The 19,840-nt window shown below is 29.5% G+C and overlaps 1 protein-coding gene across 3 annotated transcripts in view; it reads left to right on the top strand.

Annotated features, from left to right (window-relative positions):
- Window positions 1-19,840, top strand: part of LOC145311677 (peptide methionine sulfoxide reductase MsrB-like) — a 52,513-nt gene that overhangs the window by 9,439 nt on the left and 23,234 nt on the right. Inside the window, exon 1 of one of the 3 annotated variants that reach the window (XM_080150641.1) lies at window positions 1,081-1,232. The exons of 1 other annotated variant lie outside the window; for it this stretch is intronic. In XM_080150641.1, coding sequence (XP_080006767.1) covers window positions 1,187-1,232 — 46 coding nt within the window. In that variant the 5' untranslated portion in view covers window positions 1,081-1,186. Of the gene's footprint in view, window positions 1-1,080; window positions 1,233-8,148; window positions 8,284-19,840 lie in introns of those variants that run through there. One more of the 3 variants, XM_080150642.1, reaches the window with a different exon arrangement.

Genomic DNA, 19,840 nt, shown 5'->3' with positions numbered 1-19,840 from the left:
AACATTAAGTCCGTGTTGATATTTAAGAATGTGGATAACTAAATACTGAGGTTTTGCACACTCTGTTATTCTTATCTGTTATATAGAAAGCGTACAATATATACAATATACGGTCATTCACGCTATAAAGATGCATATTTACATTAATAACATTACATACAAGTTATTCACCTTACAATAAGACTTGAAAAATATGTGCCTCGATTCATGTTATCTTATTATTTGTAAAATGAGAAACAAATAATTTAATCTTTATTACTTTAATACCTTGTTAAATTGGGGGAATAAATGTTTTTACATCAAATTAAAGATTAATTTAATGTTTTAAGATTATTATCTAGATTTCAGATTTATTATTTTATTTTCGTATACAGCAACTTAAGGACTGATTTGACTTTGAAATTTTTAATTTCTTCTTTTAAGTATAATTGACTTAAAAATAATTAGTTACAAATGCGAACTTTTTCTACATCTAGAATGTGTCCTTTCGTACGTCTTGTAAACTTGAAACCTTTAAGGTATTTTAAATATTTAAAACAGATTTACTTTAGTTTCTCTTTTTATTAATATGATATTATGTTTCTTATATATTAAAAACGGTTTCAATATATTTTTTATATCTTTCTAATTTAATGAGCTGTGCTTTTATGCTGATTGTCATTCTAGTTTGTTTAAGTTTTATCCTTTTTTAACCCTGGCAGGCTGGCTTATTTAAATTAAATTGAGCTTTCGACAGCACAAAAAGAGACATAGACAGGTTATCTCAAATTATTGAGAAAGCTCAAGTCAAACTTTTTATTCTTATAGTTGGTGCTATGTTTTCAAAACATTTAATTGAGCTTGCGTATATATATTCGAGAAAGATGACTTTTAAACATATTTGGAGAAATGCCAAAATTGTTAACTATAATTCGACGGGAGATATTTTAAAAAATAAGTTTTTTTTAACCCAAACAATAAAATTTTGAAATATGATACCTAATGAATATTTTTAAGTTTTAACTAATTTAACTTTATAATAAAACCTACCCCCCTCCCATACTACAATGTTATCTTTTATCCCCACCTTTGAATGTGAATAGGTAAAATGCTTGTAAAGTTGTTTGTAAGTGTCAGTATGTGTGAATTGTTATACCTGGTGTTACCTTGTGACTGATATCACTGCGTGCTTCCCACCAATATCAATATGTCTGAGAAAGAAACTGTTATTAATATTGAAATAGTTCAAACAGGTTAATGTTTATAAAATTTCTATGTCTAGAAAAAAAAATACTTAAAAATGTTTTGTAAACAAAATTCGAGAATATGAGCAAGAAAACTAAAAGCAAAACCAGCTGTTTCTCGAATTTTATTAAGTAGTTCCTATTACATTAATACTATATATATGTACTATTGGCTTCGCCCTCTATGGGCCTTTATTGGCACTTTTGGGGGTTGAGGGTAAAAATTTGTAAGGGGAAATTTTTTTAGTGGCCATATTTCTTGGGAGGTTGGTGGTACACTAGTTATAAACATTCCCTGGACCTACAAAAACTACATTGTAAAGAGAACCATATAGGTTCAGAGGTTAGCGATACCCTTTGATATAGACAAACAGACAGGCAAAAATCCTGTTACTTTTATATAAGGATTTTTGTGTTGCTAATGTTTCCTGTTTATATTGGCTTTGGCATGTTTACAGCTACATAAATAATCGCTGTATGTATCAATAGTTGAGACAAAATTAACTATTAAATACTAAGATTATACTCTTGTTTTTTTATTCTAAAAATTTTAAACATATATCATGGTCAATTTGAATTCAATGTATGTCTGTGCATCTTGTTGTCAGACAAAAATGGAATATGAATAAACAAAACTAGTAAATTCCAGACGAATTTACATATATTTCTAAAGCACAGAAAATATTTTTTTCTTTTAATACAGATTCATAAATAAATGTTAAGTAGATGTATAATTCAGACAACTACTTGGCTCAAGTGGTGAACACCCTTTTGGCCTGCCTGCTGGCAAATTGTTACCTGTTCTTTTGTAAGAACACTGTTGTGTTTATATTTCCGACGCTATTCGCTGATTTCAAAGATCTAATACAGAGTAGGCACAGGGTTCCTGTCGGCCCTGTGGATAGAGTTACATATAGCTCGTGCCACCTATATTCTTTACTTTAATGATTAATAATCTAGGACAGTGAGCCTTGACGTGACATGTTTAAACTTATTAAAAACACACTTATTAACCGCTTTTCTAGGTAGCTTTATGGACAAATTTTGTAAAGAACGTGTCCTAACCTTTGTATTTTTTAACCCATTCGTGACGAGCTCCCAAAGTTCAAAGTTTTAATTCAACGGGGTCCAACAAAATAGATTTTTTCAATAATTACTCAACAGAATTTAAAAAGTAAGGTGTCAAACTAACGATCTTACTATTTTTGTTCATTATTGCAATTTTCATCTTTTTTTGTTGCGTTTTTGTACCTTAAAACCAACTTAATTTAAAAAACTGAAATTACTGCAAAAATAATAGGTCTACAAAAAACCAATTGCATATCTAAATTCTATGGATCATATTACATATCCTACCTACTTTTTCTTAAATCACGAAAAATAGGACACGTTCTTTATAAATTTACATTTATTAGCATTGTAACATGCACTAAATCCAGATAAATATAAATATTTTTTTAAAGTCTGTAAAAATTTTACCATTTTATACTTTGTCCTTTATGAATGACTCTACTTAATGTAATTTTTTATTTTTATGTTAAAATTTAGATAGAAGGGGATGATATTGTAGTACAGAAAATTTGTAACACATTTCACGGCAGTGATGGCACATCTTATGTTGAATATATTATTCATACAATCACAGAAATAAGGAATGCAGACAGAGAGACTAAATAAACAATTATATATTCATAAATAAATATCTATTTCTAAAGAACCTGGCATAGGGAAAAAAATGTTTATTTATTCATTGTAAGTCTTGGCAGTCAGTTATTTTAAGGCATCTCAACTGCGGATTGTAAACTTATGGCGGCTGAGGCTAAAGCTTAATTTGTGTAGAGATTTCATATATGGAGTGAAAATTAGACTGTAAATTATACTGGTACCAAAAGTTTAATAAACACCTTTTCTTATTGGTTGGCTTTGGTCAACTTTATGTTAACTTTTTAAGGAGTAGAATAAAAAATTATTTCTTTAATGAATAATTTTTTATTGTTATAAAATGCGAGGAAACTTGAATACTTTATTTTATTTCTATTATAAAAAGAAAATGAAGTTAGCTAAAAGTAATCCTAGAGGACAAAAGTATTCTGTTGACCTGTGATTAGTTTCTACCAACCAATTTATTCTCATCTCTACAGACTTTCATTGCTCTGGGAGGCTTATCTTCAATATCTTTCTGAAAGCGATGCGTTCCCACATTTATGGTTGGTCCGTACGTCCATATCGGATAGGAATAGTTGAAAACGTTTATATGTGTTATATAGATTTAAACTTTGCATGGTGATTCCCGGGGTTATAAGCTAAATATATCTTAATAATTCAAGTAATTAAGCATCCTGATAAGTTTTAATGTTCGTTTGTCTGCTTATTCAGCTTCGAGTTTGTAAATTTAGCTTTTGTCATCTTTGACTCTTTTACCTTCAAGGGTTTGCCTTTTAGACAAATGTATACAACTTTTTTTCTTTGCTGATTGTTTTCCCTTAATTACGTACTAGTGATTTACAGATAAGATTATTAATGGTGAGCAGTATTTACCAGTCTATCTTTAATAGCAAAAAAATAATTACATTTCCTGAAAAGAGCAATATCTTCGAACGGACAAAATAAGTTGAACTACTAAACTATTCCTACAAAAATGAAATACCTTTAATAACTCTTGACAGACTGACAGACAAAAAATACATAAACAGGATGCTCGTTGCAACAAAAATTTAAGCCGTCTACCATTATCTTGTTTTTCCATTGTTGTATTGACGTGTTGACAAAGTAAGTTATAAAGAAGATACTACACCAATAATGTTTCTGATCAGATATGTGACTTTTTATTCTGCATGAATATGGATTATTTTTTTTTATTAAAAAAACATACTTGTAACCAAAAAATTCCCATGGAGTTTAATAATATTTTCACTTGTTATTTTCATGTCAGGCCATATACTAAAGACATTTTTGTGTCCTTTCTATCCAGTCGCTTATTTACAAAAGAGGAAAGGAAAATTTTTAGCAGATTTTTTTGCGATGCATTTTTCTTTTGTTAGTTGATCTTTACAATATAAACTTTTCCAGCTTCAAAATTGCCACTTTATTTGATTTTTTGTAGCAAAGGTACTCAATAATTCTAAATATGTTTGTTTTTGGTGGTCTTATGAGCATCTACTTATTTAACTTATTTGTTTTAATGAAGGCATGGCGCTATAAGAATCTTCACTGTAAGGGAGAACCATGTATGTTCAGCAAAATTTTGGCTTCTCATAAACAGACAGTATTGCGGGTCAGCTTGTAATGTAACATAGAATACAATCAGCTGTGCGCTAAGCTTACCAATCTATGATTGGCCAAAGGATGCTCACTTGCAGTCTCCTTGTGCATCTGAGTCCTAACTTCAGATAATCAGTGCTACAACAACAACAGACAGTATTACAGATATCATTTTTGTACATGACTTTTTTGCTATGACGCATTTTTGATTATAAAAATGTAAGTTAGGCGTTTAAACCGATCTCGTTCAGTTTAAAGAAATTAATTTTGATTTATGCGTTACACGACTCAAGGATGTTGGCATGCTTGTTTCTGCGGCAAAGTTTTAAGAAAAGTTTTCCTTATTTTCTTTGCAGATTTGATTACGTCATAGTTGGAGCTCTTACATAACATCATGTAATTTTGTTTTTTAAAGAGCTAATTGTTATTTATCTCGCTTTTTATTTCTTTCTGTGTTTACACTTTTTTAGTCTCTCTGAAATAGCTCCTATAAAAGTTTAGAAATCCAAATTGGAGATCTTTCACTAGAAATGTTACAATAGTTTAAAATCAAATCCATCAATGACCTAGCGAGCATATCTATATTTTTAAGAAAGAAATGACAAATTAAGTGTAATTACTTATAATGTAAAATTATGGTAATAGTTTCCTTTTTAGAATTAAATTGTTTTAAATCTGAAGTAAATCTAAACAAGGGTAGTGAAGCCCTAAAATTCCAGAGGGAGAGAGGAGACAATAAGTTGTTAATTACACTAGTCCCCTAAGTTTTATAATAACGTTTTCTTATTCGTTTGCTTAACAACTTTGGGGAGTACAGTGAAATTTGATTGGTTGATTATTTAGATTGAGTTTCAACGTTTCAAACAATAATTTAATTTTGTGAATCATCATTGGGGATGTACATAGATTTATCGGCCGTTGTGTAATCCCTTAGTATCCTTGCTCAAATTCATATATAAAGCAAATGTCCAATTGTCATAAAAAAAATACAGATGAAGAGAATATTAACAAAAAATAGAAGATAATCACGAAACCTTTTTATATTTTGTATTTATGTTTTTTGTAACATAGACAGGGGACAAAATAATGTATATTGTATAGGCTAGATACTCTAAGGTTAAGGGAAAAGTTAGTAAAAATTTACGCTGTCTATCTTAAATAGCAGCGAGCGGAGATAATAACATTACCCCAAAGCACTACAGACTGACTGATAGACGGAGTGACAAATTAAATTATAGAGTATCCATGCTACGAAAAAGGCAGCAGAGATGACAGAGCAAAGTATTTCATGGTTGACAACATTTGATAGAAAACAGGAATCAAATTCAATATCTACGCAATATACACAGTTCTTTGAAATAGGAAACTTCAGTCTAATTGCAATTAAAGGAACAGAACAAACAAAATCTAAAGAAGCGAAAAAAAAATTTTCTTTTTTTAGTGAAACAAATACGAATTACTAGGTATCCTATGTTTTAACAAACTGATATTTTTTATATTCTTCCCATACAGACATTCAGTGGCGTGCACAGGGTTTGGAGTTCTCATCTTTTTATATTAAGCTTTTGTTTCTTCCACGAAAACTATGGACTTAATTGTTCTTGATATTTTAAAGTTTTTGTATCCTGCAGTTTGACAAAATAAGTTATTATAAAGCTTTAGTTTTGACAGATAAGTAGATAAAATTACTTCATTTTATGCTTGGAAAACATCATTTGAAATAAAAAGTTTTTAACAGTAATTCAGCTACTATCTTGTATTAAATAACCTAGTTCAAATTTAAATTATTCTGTACCTAGAACTTAAAGATTTAATCTATTTGTATACATTCTAAGAAAAGTGATTTTATTTTAGTCTGTTTATTTATTTTCCAAAGGATTTTTAAGACGAGTTACAAATTAAGTAGAATATTTACTTTGTGTTGTTGCCTATAATATGAAGTGACTATTTTCAAGATATAAAGTTATTTAATATTAACTACTTAAATGCCAAAGTAGATTTTAAAGAAAGAAGTGTTAATAAGAAGTGAAAGTTTACAAACATACTAGGTACCTTTACTTATATTTTACAATTTAACAAAAATGCCATTTTTGAATGATTTATTAATAATACCCACAATTAAAAAAAATTGCCTTCTTAATCTGAATGACCTTTTTAATTGTAGTTTAACTCCACTGTCCTTTATTATCTACAATTTATTCTATTTTTTAAAAATAATTTGACTCTGCTATGCTGTTTACAGACATGAGTGTCCTTGTTTCAATGCAAGCAAAAATAAAAGGAAAAATGTTCACAAAATTTGTATGTGCAAAATTTATACACTACAAATAACTATTATTTAATTATTACAGAGACGCAAACATTCAATGAACATAACCATTTTTTTCTTTCCCTATTACCTTCTGCTCGTAACCCTTTTTTCGGCATTCCCTTTTAATTCCCAACCTGCTTGAAGCACCTGTTACTCTTTTCATACGACACGACCATCTCAGTGTTTCAGCAAAACTGGAAATCATGATAATTTTAACGTGCCTCACTGTAGTTTCATGACATTTGTAATATTTTATTGTATGCCAATACAAAATTTATAATACCATCAAATAAAGAGTGAGAATTTCACTTCAAGAAAGCTTTCTCTGTACACGTGACAATTTAACTTATTTATAATTTAAGACTTATTATATTCTGATTTCACATGTTGAAAAATGTTAGTTCATACGTTACAAATTGTTGCTCTATTTGGCATAAACTCTTGCTCACATATATTACGTCTCCTACCTTCCTCTCATTTACCTTCCCCCCTACAACTTTCCCATCATTAAGTCCCATTTTGGGTGCTTAAAAACGAAGCAAATACGCCATCCAAAAAAGTCTACAGTATTATGGATTTACCAAACATGGCTAAACAATTATTTTAAAAACCATGTCATTCAATTTTTTATTTATTCTAATTTTTAAATATCTTTGTTCTTTGAATGAAATCTTAATATGCACGTATGTTAGCTTTTTTATCCCTATTCTCCTCGCCTCATTCTGTGTGGGGTGCATGACGCTGTTGGGTTCCACTCTATTCACTGGTTCTTTCTCTCTCTCATCACCTCCTCCCTCCTCACTTACGTATTATGTATATACATGTGAGTGTGTGTGTGTATGGGATCATGGATTTTAATAAGTTGAATTATAGAAACCAAACCATATTAAATATTGAAAGAAGTCCCAAATTCAATAATTTTGTTTCTTTTAGTTTACTTTTAGTTGGAAGTTTGGGCCAAAATGGGACAATTTCAATAGTAAATACTCAAATTTATTCCCAAAGCTTTAATGATGAGTTTTTTTATGGCCATTTTCAAAAATATCACTTACTGACTCGATTAAATATCTTTGGAACCATCTTTACGTAATTGGGTTTAGAATTAAGATAAAGACCTTGCTTTTAGTATTATACACTTGCAACAGATTATTTTAAGCCAATTTAACAGACGTTTATACTAAGCAAGATATTTAATAATTAATTTAATAAAAAAATAGAACTTTATGTGCTAACCTAAAGTATAAACATCAACACAACCAAGTTCGTGGGGTCTGTATATGTGTGTGTGTGTGTATTTGCCTCTGGATGGTGGGGAGAGATGGTGCGTTCAAGTCATTTGAGTTGAGCTGTGGTGTTCAACAACTCAGACTATCTCAGTTGGTAACAAAAGCCTCATCTGAAAACATTGGCGAAAACAACAACTTTTTAAAAAGAACAACAGACTGTAAAAACAACAACATTTTTCTTTTGACAACATTTACAATATGGGTAAATAAATTTTTTAGTTCTTTAGTGTAGTGATATTGTGAAAAATAAGTTAATTTATTATTTTACATGCATTTTTTGTTATTTTATTTGCATATAAATACGTGTACTAAGATACTTGAAGTTATTAGAACTTTAACCTTTTAATGTAAAAAGGGTCTTGTATGTTGTACTATGTTTTAATAGAAATTTCAACTTTTTTCAAAGGAAATCACTATTTTATTTTTATTTTTAAACATTTTATAATATTTTTTCTTAAATTTTGGGCTACTTTAGTTATTATATTCTTGTGAATTACAAAAGTAAAAATAGGGCTCTGCTCTTAAATTCATAAATAAAAGAATGAACAATCATGTAAATTTGAAACGGAGCAGTAAAACTACATATTATGAATAAGAGTATGCTAACCATGGAACCAATATGTTTCTCCTTTACTATGTTTCTAAGCGAGATGCTTCGGTATTGACATACAAACATCATGTTACTTTTATATAAGTAACATTTTTGTTTGTCAACTTAAGCAATTTATTTACCCTCAAAGTTCATTATAAAATAGAAAAGTCCCTCAATAGTTAATAGTAATTTTAAGGTTCAGGCTTTCTATACTTTATTGCATTAATGATAAAATTTATTTCCTATGATCTTATCTTTGTTTACCTTCTGTTGTGTTGTTTACTTCAACAAATTAAAGTAATAAAAGATATTTATGTAATTGTTTAAACTTTTTTTAGTAAATAAGGGGGGGGGGGGGGGTTAATGCAACCATCTCGTAATCAGTGAGCAAATGACACTTAGAATTCGAATTTCGATTTGAACTTTTGCATGAGTAATCCTTGATAGGTCTATTTTCCCTAAATCGAACAAAAAGTTGGAAAAGTAACGGCTAGCGGCTCAGCCGTTCAGCCGTTTTTTGCCTATTTTCAGGGTAAATCCATCATCAATTACGTAGGAATCAACTTTTTAAAACATATTTTTGGTTTAATTCATGTTAAATGATAGCAATAACCATTTTTAAAACTTCTAGTACCAACAACTACCGTCTAGAACCGTTTGGTAGCGTTTTGGAGTAGAAAAGAGTATTATGTTGAAAGAGGTTTCGTGACTAATTTGCAATATAGATATAAAAAAAAATGGCAAAACAGCTGAGCCGCCAGCCGTTAGCCGTTACTTTTCCAACTTTTTGTTCGATTTAGGGAAAATAGACCTACCAAGGATTACTCATGCAAAATTATAGATGGAAATTCGAATTCTAAGTGCCATTTGCTCACTGATTACGAGATGGTTGCATTAAACCCCCCCCCCCCCTAGTTGGATAAAAGAATCATAATTTCTTAAATAATTTTTGTATAGGAAAATAGGAAATGGATTAAAACAATAACTTTTATTTTATTTTTCGTGGACAATTTCCATTATAACACTCATGAGTTTTCAGAACTGCTTAGAACTAGAACCAAATCAGATTCTGAGCATCATAAAACATAATATTCATATTTCTTATTTAAAAAAAACACTATTTTTTCATTGATAAAACTGCTACTAACTTTCAAAAGGTAAAATTTTGTGTTGGCCTTTCAAACTTGTCTATACTGTACATTTACACAAATTAAATTTAACACAAGATTGGCAGCATCCATTTTAAAACATTAAAATATAAAAAAGGCAGTTCTTTTAATGTTGGTGAAACAGATCATATGTTTAGACATCTGAGTCGAATTAATCCAGACGGACTAACCAACACAAAAAGTAGAAAAACTTTGCTTTTTTATTAAAATGCTCCCCTATTAAACTCGTGACAATTTTCCTGTTTCCATATCACAATTAAATCAAAGATTTGTATATATGTATGTTTGTATTTGATTAATCTATATATGGTCAGCAAGACTTAACCGCCTTCTTGGCTCTTTAGTCGTTTTTTGGACTTTTTTAGGGCAAAATTTGCGATATTAATACCAATAAACTTTTTTAAAATTTCTAGTACCAGACTGCTTTACAGCTAGAACCGAAAGAAAAGGCTGGCAAAAGCTATAAAATGCCAAGAGTATCATTTCAATACCAAATAATGTAAAACTATCATTCAAAAAGTTTATTCCTCTGTAATTAATGATGGATTTGCCCTAAAAATAGCCAAAAAAAAGACTTAACGTCTGAGCCGCCAGCCGTTACTTTTTATTCGATTTCGAGAAAATAGACCTACCAAGAACTATTCATTCAAAATTTCATCCTGAAATTCGGATTCTATTTGCGCATTGATTACGATATGGTTGCATTAAAACCCCCATCTAATTTGTTTTATTCACTTGACTATAATTATTAATTAACGAAGAAAGATAACTTTTCGTTATATATACATATAGTTTTTCTATTTGGGCTAGGAAGCTGATAACTTTAACTGCGGTGAAAAAAAGAACCTTTTGACTGTGGAAAAAAAGATAAAAATTGCGTCTGTCGACTCAAGCCCGACCTTTGTAGAGAAATCACGAATATACCAGAAGAAAATAAATTGATTTTTATTTGAAACCATATAGCTTTCAGGTTCTCGTGTGTTCCCTAGATTAAAACATTGTTTTCTGTCAGTATAAAATGTTTGTGTACAAATGTGGATGGCATGAATTCCATTCCAATCCATTCTTGACATTCTTCGATGCATTTTTACCCAGGCCATTTATCTTTTAATTTATACATCCTTAAACGTGGTTGGAGACTGAAAAATTTACCATCTCTTAAAATAAAAAGTTTACTAAGTTTACTTTTGCAAAGAAATATAAAAATGAACATGGAATTAATCTCCCTTCTATGTTTAGCTGGTAAATATTTTGGGGAATAAAGGGTTGTAGATTAATTTTGCACACTTCATCTCTGTTTTCAATCGCCCAACTATTTAGAATACTATTTACAGATAGCAACTTTATTTGTAAATAAAATCAATAGATCAAAAGATAAGGCAATGAATTAAAATGTACACCACTACTAAAAAAATTCTTCTTCTGTAGATTAACATAGTAGGGAAAATATTGGACACTGCTAGTTTATTTATACAATCTAATCCAGATTTTTTATTAAAAGTACCCATAGTTTGTTAGCCAATGAACGAGAGTGTTCCCAATATTTTGGGGACTATTATAATTTGCACTACATTGTTTCCCTCCCTACGTGATAGTTTAGTACCCTAAAACATCTTGTGTCGTATTTCAGTATTAATTGAAAGAATACTGAATGCTCAGTGACTAGTCTTCGTGCACTATTAGATATACCTGTACTAAAATATAAATAACATTCGAATCTTAATGCGTTTTATAGGCTCATTAGTAATTCTACTTGCCTTCTAAAATATAATTTGATTTTTGTTTGATAATAAACTCATTTCCTTTATAGTTTTTATGACACCAGCGACTTCGTCCCAAGCAGTGCAGGGGTGGTGGGAATTATAATAGAATAATAGGATAATCAGGGGATTTATTCATAATTTTATTTTATATTTTAGGTATGATATAGAAAGTTTTTATGGTGTCATTTTAGTGCTAATAATCATAATGTAGCTTGCAATAAATATTTTGAAGTATGTGTCTTATATGGTTTGTGCTCATTTATAAATGTCTCTGTATAACTTCTATAACACATACAAATTCTTAGATTGATTAAAGCCACAGAATTTATTTTAACAGTTTCATTTGCCTTACCACGACAGTTCGCAAAAAATAATCTTAAGAAAACACAATTTGTTTGAATTTTATGCTCTCTTATAAAAATGTCAATCTTAGAGATAAATCAAAAGAAATTAATTTACCTTTAAAATAATTACTTTAATTGTTGTTCTACTTATTTCCATAATTTTCCTTGTTGAGCAATTATTAACTTTTAAAGAATCACATGGGTATAGTAACCTTTTCTTCTCTAATTCCAACCATTCTAATTATTTTACTGTACATAATATTCAGGAATGTTACTTAACATTTGAATAGGACATATGTGCACATAGCACTGCTTCAGTGTGCATTTACTACCGCACATGAATTACGTCATCCAATTATCAGAACCGAACATTATTACTACAGCACAAACTGCTTCATCCCTTGCATTTAATTAAATCATCATTTAATTACCCTTATTATTTTTTTTTTGCAGTTGTAGCTTTTTGCGAAATTTTGACTGCACGGGTGTAATGATATGCGAAAGTGAAGTCACACCCACTTGTTTATATCAATAAAAAACGATCCAATTCCTTTTAAAGAGTGGGTACTTAATGCTTATAGATAATGGTTGAGATTGGATCATTAATTTGCATAAAATTTTCATGGGAGGGCTATATACATAAGTAGAGGCATCATTGTATATTTGTCAAAACTCGCAATTTTAATATATTTTGACATAGTGGAATAAAATATAATCAAAGCTTTTTATAACTTTTAACAAAGTGTCATATTTTCCTAATAAAGAAGGCGTATCAACTTTTTTGCTTTTTATTTAAGATAGCTAGCCGGTTCTTTCAGTAAGTAGTAGATGTAAAATTTTTCATAGAATTCAGATATGCAATCGGTTTTTTTGTAGACCTCTTATTTTTTAAGTAATTTAAGTTTTAAAAAAAAATAATTAAGTCGGTTTTAAGGTACTAAAACGCAACAAAATAAAAGAAGAAAATGGCCAGTATGAACAAAAATAGTAAGATCTTTAATTTGACACCTTACTTTTAAAATTCTGTTGAGTAATTATTGAAAAAATCTATTTTTTAACCTCGGTTTAATAAAAACTTTAGACCTAAATATTTTCTCAAACAGACATAAAAAACATGGGTTCATATATACCTTTAGAATCAGAAAAATATTACGAATCTATTCTAAGCAAAATTGAAAAAGTTTTATAAAACTATAATAAAAAAAATAAGTTTATTTTAAGAATCATAATTTTCGGCTTTAAAGGGTTAGCTTGAACCAAACCTGAACAAAACCTAAACAAAAGACAATGCAATGTAGCAGATATTTTTTAAACACAAGAAACAATAATGTATTTTTAACTGCATTGTTTTGAAGTTTATAAACAGACTGATGCATATTTGTTCATAATTTTTCATTCTTTACATGTTCTTTAATATCACTATATTTATTGTAGTATCTATTGTATATATTGTATGAACGTTCTCTTTTTTTTCTGGCAATTGTATAGGTTAATTTTATAGGTTAAGCTTCCCGATTCATCAATTTTTGCGATTTGTGATTGGCTAGTTTAGTAGTTACAATTCTTAAAATAAACTTTTTATTTTTTCTATTTTTTATTACAATTTTTTTTAACTTTTTCAATTTTGCTTAGACTGGATTCATATTATTTTTCTCATTCTAATGGTATATATGAACCCATATTTTTTATGTCTGTATGAGAAAATATTTAGGTCTAATGTTTTGATTAAACCGAGGTTAAAAAAATAGATTTTTTCAACAATTACTCAACAGAATTTTAAAAGTAAGGTGTCAAATTTAAGATCTTACTATTTTTGTTCATACTGGCTATTTTCTTCTTTTATTTTGTTGCGTTTTAGTACCTTAAAACCGACTTAATTATTTTTAAAAAAAACTTGAATTACTTAAAAAATAAGAGGTCTACAAAAAAAAACGATTGCATATCTGAATTCTATGAAAAATTTTAAATCTACTACTTACTGAAAGAACCGGCTAGCTATCTTAAATAAAAAGCAAAAAAGTTGATACACCTTCTTTTTAACTTTTTGGCATTAGATAAATTCACCGCAGTGAAAAAGTCTTTTTCTTCAATTGTTATTTATTTGAAATATATTTCGGTAAACATGGCACTCTCTTCAGTCTAAATGACATAAATCATATTAATTTAACTTACAAATTAAAAGATAAGTAAAAATAAAGAAATTAGCATTAATCGCTCGAATTAGAGATTATTGCTTCTTGTACTATTCTTTAAGTTTCAAGACATACAACTTTAGAATGAAATACAATTTATATTTTTCTAATTTTATTCACAAAATAAGATTGTTTCACTAATTAAATAGATCATCAATTTCAGTTAAGAAAGAGTTTTAAGAATATCTGTATATATATACACTAGAGTTGGCTCGATATAACTATCTCCCTATTGGCTAGTTTTCTATATGCATATATATTTCTCAATAAATCTATTTTCCTCACCCGGCATTACTATTTAAATGGAAGTAAATATTTAATAATTTAAATGATCTAAAAAAGATCTTTTAAATTATATTTTTTTCTTTACATTACCATCACCAAAGGGTTTATCATATGATTACAATTTTAGTTCAATATTTGAACACACAAAGTGTCGCAACAATCGAATTCTTTTAAAACAGAGTTTTCTTAAATTTATTATATCATAAATTTAAATTTTCTTTTTTATGATTAGAAATTAAATACTTCATTATAATGTAAATAGCAACATGAAATGAAAAAAATGAATTTGTTTTTAATAAAGTAAAATGATGGGTCTTATCGTTCTGGGCAATGAGAGTTTATTATGGATTATTGGAGCACTATGAGTTTTAACGAATAGTCCTTGGAAAACTTGAGCTCGTTTATAGACATTTATTTCCTATATAGATCTGACATGGATCTTGAAGCAATTAAACAGGCCGTTTTGTACAGGTTAAAAATTGGAAGATTTCATTAAATAAAAGTTATCGCAAATATACTTAGTAAATAACACATTTATATCTTCATTTTGAATCTTTAAGAGACTGATTCGAAATTTGAAAAATATACAGGGTGAGTCAGAAAAAATTGAGTTTTCCGATTTTCTGATACAACCAGTAGGAATATGGAAAAATCAATTATAGGTTCTTGTTCTCTATAAAAATATACATTAAACTTAGAAAAGGTGTTTTTGAATATCTTTGAAAACAACGGCGCTTTTTAGAGCATAAATATTTCAAAAAGTGTGTGTGATGACTTTTTCGGCTATTATTTTGTACTTTTTAGGTAGATTTATGAATAATAAAAAATGTCTACCATTCTAAAAAGATAAACAAACATATTTTTTGATTAATAAAATTTGTATTCAACAGATTGTAAATATTTAACATCTTAAAAATATAATTTATTTAAATTAAATTATCACATTATAAATCAAACGTTTTGTTGTAATCTATTGTTAAGATTAAATGCTCCATGACCGGAAAACCAGCTCATGACCGGAAATATTTCATCTTGTTACCTAAATTCCTTCCCCCTCCCCCTGAATTTTCTCTATATTTCATGCAAGACTGGATTTAATCTCCAAAATCTCCGCCCCCTTTTGACAAATTATACTTGTGTGTTATAATCCATCATAATAACTTCATTTAAATAGGGTAGGGTTTCTAAAAGGCATTTTCATTTTAAAAATTTAAACCTTGATAACTTTTTTATCTTAAGAGATTTTTTGTCAAATAAAAAGGGTTTTTTTTCTTTTTACTATGAGCTACGTTATTATAGAAGATTCTTTTAAACCACATGCATCACAATCAAGAAATATGAAAAAATGACAAATTGCAGTATTCTAAAAATGCTTTTGTGACGAGCCAAAAAGCATTTCACCTTTAAAACTCATTAAAGTACTTTTCCTCGACCTTTTTCTAAATAAATATTGAAATTTTAAGATTTTTTTTTATACAAAAAGATGAGTTATTTTAATTTTTCTTGATCAACATTTTTCACACAAGGCATTTTTTGACACCATACCCCTATCATAGAGGCCGCATTTTTAGAGATAATGAAAAACACCTTTTACAAGTTTGATGTGCTTTTGTACAGAGAACAAGGATATATATAGTTATTTTTTCTGTATTCATTCTGGTTGTTTCTAAAAATCGAAAAACTCAGTTTTTTTCTGACTCACCCTGTATGTAAAAATTCTTACCACTCGCATGGATTTTTACATGAAACAAACATTTTCTTATACTTGAGTTTTTATTTATTAGCTTTTATGGTTGATTCCTTCCTTGTCAAAACAATATTTTAATCAATAATACAAAGTAGAATGATGTCTGTCCGTCTGTCTGTCCGTCCGTCTGTCCGTCCGTCTGTCTGTCTGTCTGTCCGTCCGTCCGTCCCTTAAGATCTCGGTAACCACTGAACAGATCGGATTCTACTCTTCAGGGATCATACCTACTGGTCCTGTGGTGGTTTTAGGCTATTTTATTGGGGCGTGGGACACCCCAACCCCCAAAAAAACAAAAAATCCCCCCCCCTGTGGTAGACAACAGCCAGCGGTCCAGCCAGCGGCACCACCACCGGTCCAGCCAGCGGTCGAGCCAGCGGCACCGCAAGCCGTCCAGCCAGCCATCCCTGGTTTTGTAGGAGATATCCCTTTTTTTTGTAGGAGATATCCTTTTTATTACTAATTTCACCTTAATTTTTTTTTGATCACCACTTGAGGCAAAGCCCCTAGAGGCTAGGGGCGAAGCCGCTAGTTCTAATATAAATCATAAAGTTGTTTTGTATATACAACATAGTTTATATTTACTGTAGGTATTCAACCTTTTAGATTGTAATCCATTTAGGATTCAGAGAGAGATAAATATTAAAGTACACAGCTTTGACAAACCAGTAAGAGCAAGATATAACTATCTACCAGGGCTCGGCAGCAGCAACTAAGCCTAACATTAAAACGAATTTGGATTTAAATTTTTTTAAAGAGTAATTGCCATATTTTAACGTCAGGTTAAGACTTCCCTCTAATTTTTTAATTGTTAAAGATTGATTTTCTTGAGTCTTACAGTCGGCTGCCGAGTCCTGTTGTCTACCGAAAAAGGATTTATTTATATTTATTAAAAGAATATTCAGATTTTTTAACGGGGATGTTGACCCTTTAGGATGATTTGAATGTTGTTAGGTTCACTTTGGAAATCAAGGAGCTAATGTCATTAAATACATTTCATTATTTTAAACCTCTTCTTTGTTATAATTAGGGTCTTGCAAAATCTAACTAGTACTTGAGTACTGTACATTCTTACACACAAGAAAGTTACACTCCTTGTAAATAACATATCATTCTGTATATATTTGATGTATAATAAACCCCAATACAACTCAAGCTTAATGGGCCAATGAAAATGTTATTGAGACGAGTGCATTCGCTTTCTTTATGGGTCAAATATCATTTCCCCATTTAAGAAAACAGCCCAATACAAACCAGAATAGCTTGGTTTCGCAAGATATAATAATAATAATATTGTAACTATCAACAAGCTAAAAGGAATAAGCAAATGCTTCTATAAATGCAACTTTCTAAGCTCCAAATCACTATCCTTAAATAAACAACTGTTTGTATACATTTTGTATGCGGAACTTATTGTTCACCTCTTTGTGTCTAACCGCTGCTAAAAATATTTTGCTTGATGCAATGTGCACAAATATATATTTCCTCAGCTTTTTTGTTGATGTACATTTTTTGGGGTTTAAGCCCTTGCAGGTGCCGTCAAACTCTTACAATTTTTGCCAAAAATATTTTAATTTCAATACACTTAAGTTATTGATAACCGTATTGTTTACCACACTTCATCTTGTCAATTAATGACCAAACGTATTTTGTTCTTTTGCCATGTAGTTTATCTTCCTTGTTGAAAACATTTGATTGTTGGCAAAATGATATTTGATATCTTTTGTAAACTTTTTAATGACCATTTTCTTGGGCTAAATATAACTTAGTTCAACTGAAATGTTTCTAAAAATAACATTTAACTCCATGTTTTAATGAAATTCGAATTCTATCCACATGGGATTTTACAAAATAACAGATCGCAAGTTCTTTGCAGTTGGATGGTTAGGTTCCCTACAGGTGTCTACCAATGGTACTTAATATGTACCGACCCAACTTAATCTTTCTATGTTAACCATTTTAAAGACTTAATCGCTTAAGCAAAACCAAAATCAAGGTTATATCTCAATTATTTTTTTAATAATTACTAGTTTAGGAATTTTTAACCACTCTCCCATCCCATGGATGCTTTGACTCGGTGTTTTAACATCCCCTCATTATAGGAAACTAAATATTCATTTATAAGTAGGGCAGCACAGCTACTTTATAAATGGGGATTGTCCAAAATTCATTATGTATTAGCAAATTTAGGGATTAGACATCACCTTCCTTGTTTATTGACAAATTTGACAAATCTAAAAGCAAATATTACTTTTGATTTTATGTGATATCTAACGAATAAAATTTAGAACAGATACTCAAGAAATAATGTTTTATATAAAATATTATTATTGCTGCCCTACATGTGTACATAATTATGCTTGTATCTATTTGAATATTCATAAGGCTCAGGTCATTAGAAATTCTTATTTATCTGTTCTATCTGATGATTATAGAGTGACGTCAGAAATGTAAATGTGATACACATACTCTACCTATTAATATTACATAGACTTAAATAAATAATTTGTTTGAAGCAAAGCTGTTCTATAATTTACTTTACGTCTATAAGAATATCTACTTTGTATTTTAGAATCCTCTTTTTTGTCATTAATTGTTTAGCTAATTTAATATACTTAAAAATCATTTTTTTATACTAGACTGTAATCCCTTTAGTATGTAATTTTCACATTATGTTGTTGTATATGGCGACTATTTCTATTAATGAAAGCTTCTATATCATACATATCATATACAGAATCATATCATTTATTGAGTAGCTACTTATTTTCTAATTGAAAAGGCTTTTAGATGGGCAAGAAAGTTTAATAAAAGACAATACTTTTTGCCACAACTCCCCCTCCCCTCCCCCAACTCTTAGATCTTCCCTATGAATTAGGTACTCCCCCCTCACTTTTTCTGCCTGTATATCACAAAGGGATGATAAGGCTTTTTTCAGTGAAAAGATAAACTTGAGACTATTTTCAGTAGCATACCTACTCAATAATTCAAAATGTTCATTTGTCTAAAAAGTTGCGAGGAAAAATTTGACTTTCTTGGCCATAATAAAAAATAGTTGTCTAAAATTCCCTTTGGAGTTTTTCCAAAGAGAATTTAAAACCCAATTTTTCTAACATCCACCTTAAATCTAAGTGGAGTGTGACTTTTTTAAAACTTGGCTTTTTTAGAGACTTTGGTATTCAGAGATACATGGGTAGGGGGGGGGGTGTATTAACCACCCTTAATTTGGTCAAGGGGGTGTATAAATCCCCTTCTGCATGCTCTTGCAGTTGCTTTTACATTTCACGTAACATTTAGTCTTATAAAGATATCGTTTTTTTAAATTTTTGTCGGCTACTTTAAAAGTTTTCTGTATTTTCATTTCAATATTACCGTGGCCAACGCAATGGGTGTATTTCCGTCTTTTTTTTTAAGAAAATGCTTCTTGTTATTGTCGTTTATTTGAAGGTTGTTATCCTTGTTGTGCATTTTCTTTTAAGTAGGGTGAATAGATATGCAACAAAGAAATGCCCTACAAACATCATGATACTCTGCTGAATCCTATTTGATAAAAAAATATTTTCATTTAATTATGTACAGTAAAAGTAAATTATTCTTTTTTTTTAATTCGAGAGTTAAGTGAAAAATGTCACATGATTTAGTTTATTTCTAGTCTTTTGTGATTTCTTTT

This window comes from Acartia tonsa, chromosome 2 (assembly GCF_053477335.1).
Source record: "Acartia tonsa isolate MP-2025a chromosome 2, ASM5347733v1, whole genome shotgun sequence".
NCBI classification, from domain to species: domain Eukaryota; kingdom Metazoa; phylum Arthropoda; class Copepoda; order Calanoida; family Acartiidae; genus Acartia; species Acartia tonsa.
The sequence above is the reverse complement of the archived record's forward strand: the minus strand, read 5'-3'. Positions and strand labels throughout refer to the sequence as shown.